This window comes from Tamandua tetradactyla, chromosome 15, assembly GCF_023851605.1.
Source record: "Tamandua tetradactyla isolate mTamTet1 chromosome 15, mTamTet1.pri, whole genome shotgun sequence".
NCBI classification, from domain to species: domain Eukaryota; kingdom Metazoa; phylum Chordata; class Mammalia; order Pilosa; family Myrmecophagidae; genus Tamandua; species Tamandua tetradactyla.
The window spans coordinates 83136008-83148367 of NC_135341.1; the positions used below are offsets into that span (position 1 = coordinate 83136008).

The 12360-nt window shown below is 46.8% G+C and overlaps 2 protein-coding genes across 2 annotated transcripts in view; one reads left to right on the plus strand and one right to left on the minus strand.

Annotated features, from left to right (window-relative positions):
- Positions 1-7579: 7579 nt before the first annotated feature.
- On the minus strand, positions 7580-8953 carry LOC143658089 (proline-rich protein 23C-like). Its single transcript, XM_077130425.1, has one exon. It carries the CDS (start codon positions 8951-8953, stop codon positions 8189-8191), a length of 765 nt encoding a protein of 254 aa, XP_076986540.1. The 3' UTR covers positions 7580-8188.
- A 2025-nt stretch (positions 8954-10978) lies between these two features.
- Positions 10979-12360, plus strand: part of LOC143657651 (uncharacterized) — an 81484-nt gene continuing 80102 nt past the window's right edge. Inside the window, exons 1-2 of the mRNA XM_077130251.1 lie at positions 10979-11234; positions 11334-11601. Of these exons, the coding sequence (XP_076986366.1) occupies positions 11201-11234; positions 11334-11601 (302 nt within the window). The 5' untranslated portion in view covers positions 10979-11200. The remainder of the gene's footprint in view (positions 11235-11333; positions 11602-12360) is intronic.

The following is a 12360-nucleotide window of genomic DNA, read 5'->3' on the forward strand; positions in this document are numbered from 1 at the left end:
ACTACTGAACTCCATGAACATTTCTCTTCTCTGGTAAAACCTAAAGCTTTGTTAGGCATACCTCCCATCCTTTGGAGCAAGTGTCTTACTGAGGCCTCTAGCATACTTGATAATTCTTGCTCATCTAGTCTGATTGATTGTCATAATGCTGTCAATAGAGGAGACAATGTGATGCACTGATGAAGATTCAGTTGGTCCAAGTCCAAGTCCCTTATTACGGCAAGAGCGAATGAATTATCGCACTGGGGCAAGGTGGTAATTTATACTGTTGTCTGTCCCAAGTGAATGAGAACTGTTTCTGATCCTCCTTCCTGGTAGGGATGGAAAATGATGCATTTGGCAGATCAATGAAGCTGAATCAGTCTGCTTTAGCAAAGACGCCACAGTTGTCACAGCAGCTTGCAGTGAGGACTACGCCTTCTTTTTAAATGCAATTTTACTGAGATACATTCATGTACCCTATAAACATTCAAAGTGTACAATCAATAGTTTATAGTATCATCATATAGTTGTGCATCACCACAATCAATTCTTGGACATTTTCATTACCCCCCCCCCCCCAAAAAAAAAGAATAAAAAATAAAAGTAAAAAAAGAACACCCAAGACATCCCATGCCCATTTTCCCCCTTATTATTAATTTATATTTCCTCCTTATTTTTACTCATCTTTCCATACACTGGATACAGGGAGTATTGGCCCTAAGATTTTCACAATCTCATGGTCACATTGTAAAAGCTATATAGTTATACAATCATCTTTAAGCATCGAGGCTACTGGATTACAGTTTAGGAATTTTAGGTATTTCTTCTAGCTATTCTAATCCACTAAATACTAAAACGAGATATCTATATAATGCATAAGAAAAACCATCAGAATGACCTCTCGACTCTGTTTGAAATCTCTCAGTCACTGAAACTTTATTTTGTTTCATTCCTCTTCCCCCTTCTGATCAAGAAGTTTTTCTCAATCCCATGATGGAGGACAACTTCTCGGCTGAATTTTTAGTAGTCTATTGCACTCCTTCTGAATCCACATTGTTTTTGTACTGACAAACTGGTGAATTAAATGAGGATATGCTGGGTTCCCTCACGCTCACACTGTTTTGATCTTTTAGGATTTCACTAATCTCTGTTTTCTCATGGGATGTGATTCAAAAAAATTACTCTCTTAGCTGGGGAGGTCAGTGTTAGAGGTTTCCATTTGGCCTTTCCACTAAAATTCCTCTTACCCCACAGCTGAGGAACTAATGTGGGCATCTTTCCTCTACCAAATATGTATATTCCAATTACTCATTCAGGGTCTACAGAAATGACCACGGGGTGGGCTCCAGCGCCCAGCTGCTCCACTGAGAACCGGGGACAGGATTCCATTTATCACCTGTCCTCCATAGTCTCCATTTATCAGGGAACGGGGACATGATGCTACTTTAGGAAATCCAGGTATCAATGTCACCTTGGATACTGGGTCCATGATTCTTTGAAATGTTTGGATTTCATGAGTAAATGTCTATAAGTCCTTTTGGGAAGAACTGGAGGAATTAATACAATAGAATTGCTATGGTATGACAAGAATCTTCCTCTTGGGGACCCAGTCTCTCTTTTATCAATAGGTTCTGGATTTTCAAATTGCTGGGGATGTGGAAGATGGGCAAAGGATCATGACTTTTTATTAGGGCGGCTGTCGTCAGCCATTTGATCATCCTTCTTTAATTCCTTTTGGTTGTAATCAATTAGTCCGTATTCTTGTTGGATGCCCACCTATCTTAGGTATACTATGTTCCAGCAAACATCTTCCCAAGGTCTCTGTGTGTTAACTTCCCCCTGGCTTTATCTCCCACTTTACCACCCATTATGATAATTGCTCCCGCCTTGCATCTGATGATTCACTAGTACCACCAGGCTCTATTACTTTAGGATCTGTTCAGGTGAGAACAAGAAGAGGCTATTTTTCAGAGCTATCTATAGCAAGAGGGACAACCACCATAACTTAGGTTTGACAGAGACTCAAAGGCAGGGAAGGAAAAAGGGGAGAACTTCATGTACTGATTGGAGGTTATTGGCATGGGGGGGCTGGAGGTGGGCTCACTAGAAGTGGGACTCCTATGTGGCTGGTTTGGGGGGCACATTTGGTTTTCTTTGGTTAGTCCTGAGAAGCAGGAGCAAAAATGAGAGAACCTGGCAGTCACTAACCACCTCCTGGTCATTTTGGCCTGGTTGCTTCAGAGGTGGTGGTTTGGTTTCCTGAGATAGTTGTCTCAGAATTGTGGGTCAGCGTTCTGTTGTCATATACGGTCTGACTATTGTCCATTTGTATATTCAGACTCAGTCTCCACCCCATCCTACCCTCTTTGGTCATTCTCTTATTTGTGAGACTTTGGACAATTTAGGAAAGATCCAGATTTTCACTGCTTATGGATTGTTCATGTGTTTCCAAGGTCAATTGTATTGTAAGATCTTCTTGGCCTTTTAGTAGTATGGTCACATGAGGAAGGAATAACTATGCAGAAGCACTGAAGACTCTGGATAGAATGCAGTGGACCAGCATCAGGGTCACTATTACAAAAATAAGAACAACTAGTAGTTCCTGTAAGGAATTTTAGAATCAGGAACTCCAGTTGCTCAACTCAGACCAAGAGAACAAATCCCATAGACCCTGAGTATCGGGAATTGAATCATGCCCCCTGCAAAAAGCATGCTCAGGTCCCAATCTCTGGTTCTGTAGGTGTGAACCCATTTGTAAACAGGTCCTTTGAAGACACTGTTAGTTAAGGGGTGTCCAAACTGAATGAAGGTGGGCCTAAATGCAATATGGCTGGAGTCCTTATAAGCAAAGGAAATTGGACACAGAAGGAGAAGCCATGGGGAGCAGCCAGCAGCTGGAAGTTATTGGAATCAAGAGAAGGGAAAAGATGCTGCCATGTGCATTGCCATATGATAGAAAAGACAAGGAATCCCAAAGATTGTTGGCCAGCCAGACGGTATTGATCCCTTGGCAGGAAGCAAGCCTTCTAGCCTCTGAAATCATGAGCAAATAAATTCCTGTCCCTAAGCCAACACATTTTATGGTATTTATTTTAGCAGCCAGGAAACTGAAACAGTGAGGATAAAGCTTAAAGAGCCAAGTAGCTTTTACATTAAGGCAATGTTTAGCCTGTTCCACCCTGCCTGTCTCATTGATCCAAATACAGCAAGAAGTATTAGTTATGGCACAAGCACCATCATGTCTAGTCATGTATGATGTAGAATGTTCCTAAATGGATAAATTCTCCTTTCTTCAACCTGCCATCTAGCATCCTCAGTCCTATATTCTACTTCTGGAGTATGTTGGGTGAATCCTGCATCTCTTTCAGGGAGTATATAGTCCCTTTGCTTTTTCACAAGTCCAGTATATCCTTGGATATGTTACACTGGGCTTAACTTTAGTTATTGATTGGTGGCCAAGAGAGGAGGTGAAAATAGGTAATGAGGTGGGTACATGTTGTCTTGCAAGAAAGAGGCTTCTGAATTACCATAAAGCAATGGAGAGATGCCAATCTTATACAGAGAGGAATGGGCCCTCTCTGGGGACCAAAAGAATTCAGAGGGATCTGGGATTCAAGATATTCAAGTGTGTATCCATATAACTGTCTCCATCCAGTGTCTCAGGGACTAGTCGCGGCCCTGATCTTGCCATTACAGCCTTGCCTGGTTTGAGAATTCAGCGTTTCCTAGAACACCACACTATTCCTTTACTTTAATCCTGGGCCAGATTCTCATCTTTTCTGCCTTTAGCTACAAGAGATGACAGGCTCTTTGTATACATCCAAGAAGATTGTCTGGAGCTCATACTTAAGCTGTATTTAGTAATTAATCACCCTCAGCCTTTCATTGTCTTTCTCAAGTGCATTGATTGTTCCAAGCAACAGCCATGCCATTATACACTCCATATAAATATTATTTCTTATAATTACCATGTCCCCCAAACTTCTCAAATGTTCCCCAAACTTCCAATGCCAATGTATTCCCCTCTACCAGTATCCCAACTAGTTGTTCATGAAAATGTTAACAACTGCTTTGCTATAGTAAGCCACGGGCTCTCCCTGCTTCATGATCCGGCTCTGAAAGCCATTGTAGTGACCACTTCCTATGACAAGTCCTGGCACTATCTTTTTAGGATAGTTCAGGAAAAGATTGGGAAATTCAGATTTTAAACTAAGAATTTGGGGAAACTAAGCATGATTGGGTAAACAGAATTCGTAGGGGCAGAGATGAGGGGTGCAGTTACAACCAAAGCCTCCACCCACCCACCGAGAGCTCCAGAGTTGGGATGGTTTTTCAGTGTTGTCTCATCTTGCAGGGGAGTGGGAACCCTGGAGTGGACTGCCCCTGGGGAGGAGGGGACAGGAAACTTGGTTGTGGGTGATTCCTGGAGAGCAGCTCCGCTGAGTTACATGCCAATGCTCTAATTATGGACCATCCATCTCAGCATCCCCCCCACAGCACTGACATTGGGAATTTGGATCAGGTGTGATTGCCTGCGGATGAGAACTGTGATTTTTGAATGGTAAATCATAGGCGCTCCATAATATATATTTTAAAATTTTTACTAATAAAACCAATCGACATACAATATGAACATTCTTTTTTTATCACATAGTTGTATATTCATCATGATCATTTCTTAGAACATTCGCATCAATTCAGAAAAAGAAATAAAAAGAAAACAAAAAAATTCGTACGTACCATACCCCTTACCTCTCCCTTTCATTGATCACTAGCATTTCAATCTACTAAATTTATTTTAACATTTGTTCCCCCTATTATTTATTTAGTTTTGATCCATATGTTTTACACATCTGTCCATAAGGTAGATAAAAGAAGCATCAGACACAAGGTTTTCACAATCATACAGTTATACTGCAAAAGCTAAGTCATTATACAATCATCTTCAAGAAACATGGCTACTGGAGCACATTTTCTACATTTTCAGGCAGTTCCCTCCAGCCTCTCTGTTATGCCTTAACTAAAAAAGGTGATATCTACTTAATGCGTAAGAATAACCTCCAGGATAACCTCTCGACTCTGTTTGGAATCTCTCAGCCATTGCTACTTTGCTTTGTCTCATTTCTCTTTTACCCCTTTTGGTGGAGAAGTTTTTCTCAATCCCTTCGTGCTGAATCCCAGCTCATTCTAGGATTTCTGTCCCACATTGCCAAGAAGGTCCACACCCCTGGGAGTCATGACCCATGTAGAGAGGGAGAGGGCAGTGAGTTTGCTTGTCGTGTTGGCTGAGAGAGGCCACATCTGGGAGTGCCAAAATATTTGCCTCTGAGTTTTGGCTCTTAGGGAGGCAGGAAAAGGCAAATGTAATATATGGAGGAGAAAAGGAATTCCCATTGAGAATGTGTCCACAAATTCAAATTTCTTTGCCCAAGAAGAAACCCAGTATCATTAAACGCTGCCAAATAATTGGAGATTTTTTTTTTGTATGCTGTATGGTGGGGGTCACGTTTTATTTTTTCCCTATGTGACTATCCCATTATTGAAGCACCATTTATTGATTTTTTTTGGGGGGGCGGGGGGAAGTGCACTGGCTGGGAATTGAACCCCGGTCTTCTGCATGGCAGGCAAGAATTCTAGCACTGAACTACCCTAGCACCCCTTAACTGGAGATTTTATGCCTGAGGAAATGGAAATAATTGAGCTAATTGATAGAGAATTTAAAATAAGACTGTTTTAAATTATGTAGGTATAAAGGGGTAACATCTATGAACAAGAAAAGAAGTTTATGAGACATTGATCAAAAGCTGTGAAATCAGAGCAGATAAATTTTGAAAACATTGAATAATTAGAAGACTTGAAAAGGAAAAATGTAGTATTTGAAATTAATAGTCTTGTAAAGAATATAAACAGAATTTTGAAAACAATGATAGAATCAGTTAATTGAAGAAAGTGAATTACGATAAAGAGTACAAAATATATTATAGCTATTAGGAAACATGGGGGAGGGATTGATTGAGCAGCACCACCATTTATCTATTAGAAATTCTAGAGATTGAGGAGTTCAACATTCCAAGAAAAATTGACTCAAGTTTTTTGGAATTTTAAGAAACCATTCTCCAGATTTAGAAAGCTCAAAGTTGTAGCAGGCAGCATTTCTACTACTAAATACATAGATTGAAACTGTAGAACATTAAATTCAAGAAAAATACGAAGGTAAACAGCCTTTTCCTCTACGAAGGAATGGCGGTATAACGACAGAAGGCTTCTTAGCTGCTACAATAATTGGCAGAGAAAACAACACTATCTTTGAAGTAATGAGTGAATATGTGTATTATTTTAAACACACAAGTTTTAAACACAAGTTTGAAGGTATAGTTAAAACATTTGCAGATAAACAGAATTAAGAATTACCACACAAGCCATAGCTAAGAAAACTGCAGAAGACGATATAAGTCAGTAAGAAGAAGAATGAAGACAATGAAGGAGTGGAATGCAATAGAAGCTGAGCAAAGAACCTGGGAAGGCATGTTGGTAAATCTAAATAATAACTATCAATGCACAACAGAAAAACTAACATATTGTTGACTTTGGTTTTATCAGTCATATTTTATTTCCTTATAAAAAATACAAAGCAAGTCTGGCAAAATAATGACATCTGAAAAATAGGAGCAGTTATCTTTCAAACAGAACGAGACAATGAATAACCCAGGTGGAATCTGAATTGTATAGAATAGTGCAAAGATAAGTTTTCTTTAGGTCTATCAATGTAAATTATCACATTAACAGATTTTTTAAAATTGCAAAATGTCCTCTCGGAGCTTACAGAAACATGTTAAAAATTAACATTTAAAAACCTTAAAGTAACCTTGCATTTTACTCCCTTTCTGTTTTTATCCTACTCTTCCCAAGTCCTTAGAAGGGCAATCAGTTTTTTAAACCCCAGAGCCCCAATCCATCTCTTTTGCTCCCCTGTTAGGTTCCTGTATATTCCCCATTGACTGGAGGGCTCCATATAGCTATTTTATCCATACAAATAATTACATATTAACATTTAAAATAATTTGATAAAATAGCCACTTAGGCAGAAGCAAAACAAACTTCTTTGTTCATGATCACAAAGATTGGAATAACTGCTTCAATAGGATAAGGGTTATCTGCAAATCATGTAAAGATACTTCATAGCAAAATTTAGAAGCGTTCTTCATTAACACATGGCATAAGATAGGAATGCCCCTACAAACCATACTGTTCAACCCTGAACTTGAAATGATAGCCAATGCAAAAGATTAAGTAAAGGTAAGATGCCAGAGGCTTGTCAGTGAAGCCTCTCATTTGGAGATATGATCATTATCTCTATCAACCGACCAAGACAATATACAGATGAACAATTAAGAAATTCAGCAATTTTGCTGGATACCAGAGTAACATAAGAAACAAATTATCTCTATATACCAGTAAGAATGTACAAGATATACTCAGGATTTTAGAACTATAAAAGCACAGAATTTTAGAATTACAAACTTTTCCAGGACAAGAGATTATATTAAGAACCCCAAAAAGAAATTAATGAAAAACAGCTGGTTCTTTGAGGAAAAAAAAAACAAAACCCATAGTTTAATGACATAGTTAAACCATTTGTTAACTTAGTCATTAAAAAAAGGGCTGTGCATGATCATGCTTCCGGTTTTGTTATTTTTTTCTTTTGTATCCTACACATTTGCTCACATGAAAGTTTTTGCTAGACCCCCCAAAAGAGGTAGGCTTGTCATAAGGAAAAGGTCCATGGTGAGAAGATGGTCATGAATTAGCCCCGAGACTAAAGCCAAGAAATTCAGGAATTACTTTAATTTTGGGGAAAAAAGGATGCAGTCATAGGGTGCTGGAGAATGGGTGCCTTCTTAGAGAAATGTGCTGGAGCTGAGGTCTGAAGAAAAACTAGGCGGGATGGGGCAACCTAAACAGCAATATCAGGATCTAAAAGTCCACCGTATTTCAGGCAGCAAATTACTTTGCCAGGATGACCGTTCTTGCTGATTTTCTTAGTCTGCTACTGATACTAAATCCTGCAGTGCAGTCTACATAAAAAAAAAAACATGTCTTCCGTCCATGCCTGGAGGTCCTGCAGGCTGTGCAAGGTACACATAGTGGTTATCAGAAGACCCTCTTGTGGTCACCAGAAGAGTGGCAAGAGCTTGGGGGAGGCAGTTTATTCCTGGAACAGGCGTCTCCGCACCCTGCACGGAGGGCGGGGGGGACGCTGAGGGCGCTCGCGGGGCTCTGGACTAGGAGACGGGGGCAGAGGTTGGAGAGGTGAGTCGGGCAAGGGCCTCCCGAGGTGGAAGTCCAGGTTGAAGTCGGGGCCAGGAGAGCGTCTCTCCGGACTGGGAGCGGGCGCCCGAGGACAGGGCTCCGGGACGCGGCCCAGCGAGCAGGGGCTGGGGACGCTTCTAGCCGAGCAGCAGGGCGCAGCGCCTGAGTCCCGGGGCTCCAGCCAGGGCTCCAGGTACTCCGTTTCCACGTCTTCCTCGTCGGCCTCGAGGGCGGCGGCACAGAAGAACCCCTGCTCCACGACGACTTTGGGCTCCGGAGCGCCCAGGAGAGGGCCGGGCCCCGGGCGGCCGGGCGAGGCGCCGTCTCCCGCCGGCCTGTCATCCCCGGGGTCCAGGAGGGCCTCGGGCACCAGGACGAGGGTGTGGGCGCCGAGGGACACGTGCAGCACCGAGGTGGGCTCGGGCGCCAGCACCAGCTCGGCGTCGCCCAGGGGCACCTGCAGGGCGCAGCCGGCCGCCAGCACCAGCACGGAGGTGAGCGCGTCGGCGGCGCCGGGCCCCGCCGGCCCTTCCAGGACGGGCGTCGCCTCGGGCTCGGGGTCCGCGGGCGCGTCGGGTCGGCGGCGCTTGGCGGGGCCGGGTCCGGTGGGCTGCGGGCCCCACCAGGGCGCGGGACTGGGGCTGCGGGGCCGGCTGCCCATCACCTCGACGGCGCGGCGGGCGGCTGGGTCCAGCGCGCGGGGGCAGGTCGCGGGGGTCGGGCGGAGCGGGCCGGGGACGCGGCGGGCGCAGGGCCGCGCGATGCGGGGCGACGCCTCGGGGCTCCGGGCGCCTCCCGGGGATGCAGTCCGGGCCTCGGGGAAGCGCAGGGCTCGGTCTCGGGCGCTCTCTGCGCCTCCTCACGCCGACCCGGATGCGCACCGGATGGCCAATTGCGTAGCAGGTGACGCCGGTGGAATCGGGGTCGCAAAATGTCACGCCGAGCCCCGCCCGGGCCCCGCCCCTGCCCCGCCCCAGCCCGCGCGCCGTGGCCCTTGATTTGCTGCGGCGCCCGGGGAACGTCCTTAGTCGGTCTGTAGGGGGCAGCACCGTGCCCACCAAGGCGTGGCTGCAGGGTCAGGTGCTTCCTTCCATTGACTTCCCATGCGGAGGTGACGACCACTTACGTTGCAAGTGACGCCGCTGAAGCCATGGACATCCCGTTCGTCTGGGTGAGCCCCGCCTCCAGCCGAGGCCCGGGCGAAGGGCCTGCGCACTTCCTTGGCCCGGTAGTGGGGTGAGTTTTGGCGTGGCCCCCTTGCACACACGTTCCCGTAGCTTGTTATTGACTGGTAGATATCCTCAGGGGGCGGGATGGAAATGTTAGTATCATGCGTGATAACAGCCGTTATCAGCTTTTTAATAGTCAATACTAGAGAGATATACCTCCAAGAGCTGTTGTAAGACTTTGCTTTCTCTCATTTGGCCAAACTACGACCTCCAGATATATGTGTTTTTTAGTCCAATTTACAGGTGCTGATGTCATAAAGAAGGGTTAACCAATTTGCCCAGGAACCGGGAACTAGCAGAGCTAGCTGTGACGTCACGTTGCAGGTAAAATGATACAGTGCCAGCTTTTGTTCCAAGGGCCCGATTTAAGGGGCGTCTGCCAACATGTACCTGGCTGCAAAAGGAAAGGTGCGGCCCAGCTAGCTATCTAGTGTTAAGAGGAGAAAACACCCAACGCTGATGTTGGAATAGGGAATACTTTCATATAAGGAAAGTGAACGACCCTTTTCCTCCCACCCGATTCCTCATCTTGTAACTTTTATTACCACTTTCTTGTTTGTCATTCTAGAATGTTTTGTGCATATAAAAGCAAATCACATATACATAATTCCCCTCCCTTCCCCTCTTTTTCAAACCTTATATTACATACAGCCCTTTTTTAGGGCTGCATAGCATTCCTTCGCATGGACTTTGAATTTACATCAGCCCTCTCTTGATGGACATTTAAGTTCGTGGTCTGAGACTTGCCAGCTTGGGAATTCACTGACAAGTTCGAATTAAAGGCAGATATTTGGGCCCCATCTTAAAACCACTGAGTCAGAATTCCAGGAGATTAGAGTGTAGGAATTCTCTGTAAGCAACGCTAGGAAACGGCTGATGCTGAAGCTTGCGTGGCGGAACTCGCTTTCATTTAGCAGCGTAGGGGTGCGGGGGGTGGGCTCCACGGAGGGAGCGCAGACCTCCCAGGCTGTTGTTAGGGCCGCGGTCCCGGGCTCCCCAGTGGCGCAGCCGCCGCGGTGCCCAGACCCTGCGAACCGGCGCAGGCTCGGGCCGCAGTCAGTGGGTGTGGGGAGGGTTTCTGCCCGGAACCTGTGGAAGCTGCTGGAACCCTCAGCCCGGCTCCCAGGTGGTGGAAACAGCCCCGAGCATCTCCTGGCATGCGGCAGGGCGGCGTGCAAGGGGTGGCACAGCAGAAACAGTTTGCTGGGGCCCTCGAGTGTTCTTTTTGCGACCCTGGAAAGTCCCACTGTTGGGGAATAATGGGGCGCCATTCGGGAGAGCGAGGGAGGATGGGCCGTTGTTAGAGGGGCCGACGGGCGAGCACAGGCCGGCCCGTGAGGGGCGGGGGCCCCTGGCCGGGCCTCCGCCTGCGAGCGAGATGCCCCCCGACCCTGGCTCGGGCCACCTCGTGTCCGCTGCTGGCCTGACCCCGGCGGGTTCACCCGGGGCTCGCCCTCCTCTCGGGCTGGGTGCTGCGCCTCCATCTGCATCCGCCCCGAGGCCTCGGGCCTGGGGATTCCCTTCCCGGAGCAGCGGCCCGCCTCTCCGGAGGGAGCGGGTTCGCAGGGGCCTGGAGGAGGCACGTTTGGTTGCCTCTCCATCTTAGGCCTTGTGCTCACCGGCTGGCGGAGGGCGAGTCACCACCCCTCAGCCTTAAGTATGAGTGTAAAAGGAGGAGGATGCTGTCCCCTGTGCAGGCGGTTGTGCGATCACGTATGTGAAGTGTTCCCGAACGTGGTAGGTAATTAGTCAGTGGTAATTAGTCATGGTAGGTAATTTTACGATGTTTATCTATCTCTTCCCATTTGACAGGGTCAGCTTGGTTCCCCAGTGTCCGGAACAGCTTCCGGCATCATCATCATCCCGAAAGGGGACTGGATGTTAGAAAATACAAATGGCAGAACATCTACGGCCAAGGCATGGCTGCGCCGGGGCTCCCCCTGACCTCCTGCCTGACTTTACCGACATGGTGGATGATCCGCCTGCTCAGAGGGCTTCCTTTTGTCAATCAATGTCGCCTGACCAATCAGCACGAAGTGCCTGACCGCCAAGGGGGCGGGACGGAGAAGTCCTGGCAGAGGTGGCCTCCGCGGGTTTGGGCAGGGGACAAGATGGCGGCCTCCGGGTTTGGGCAGGGGACAAGATGGCGGCCTCCGGGTTTGGGCAGGGGACAAGATGGCGGCCTCCGGGTTTGGGCAGGGGACAAGATGGCGGCCTCAGGGGTTTGGGCAGGGTCAAGATGGCCACAGGCGGTTCCTGTCAGAGGAGCTGGGGTGGAGAAAGCTGGGTGGTGCTCAAGGAGGCTCAAGAGTTTCCTCTGCAGAGGGCCATTGGGCAGTGCCAATCCTTTGAGGCTTCATCTGAGACCCCAAGGCCCAGGCCCAGGGTTTGGGGCCCCAGCAGTGTTCTTAGCATTGGCCGGGAAGAGGCTGTTCCCTTATGCCCTACAATGCAGGCTTTAAGACCTTTCCATGCTTTTCTTCTTTACACAACTAATAATATCTGATGTATTTTCCCCAGACTCCAGTGTAGCTAGAGCGGTAACTTCCCTTCAGCTCCTCACCCACCTTCCCACCCTGCAGTCTGGGGCCATTGTGATAAGACCCTTTTCTATGTATTTACAACGGACACAACAGAGAGTTTTTGTCTTCTTGCTAGAATGGCAACGTGTTGTCGGCATTTTCCTGCAATTTGTTAGCGCTTACTGCTATGTGGTGTCTTTATCTGCAAAGTACATAATTCTGTCTTTTACCCAAGAGGCCCTTGTCAGCACGCAGTACTGGCTTTTCTGTCTTGTGTCACTTTTTGTGTAAGAACAAGAAGAGGCAATTTCAGAAAT

What these genes read in the sequence shown, in the direction of transcription:
- LOC143658089 (XM_077130425.1), bottom strand. Translation starts at nt 8,953, where the DNA reads ATGGGCAGCCGGCCCCGCAGCCCCAGTCCCGCGCCCTGGTGGGGCCCG.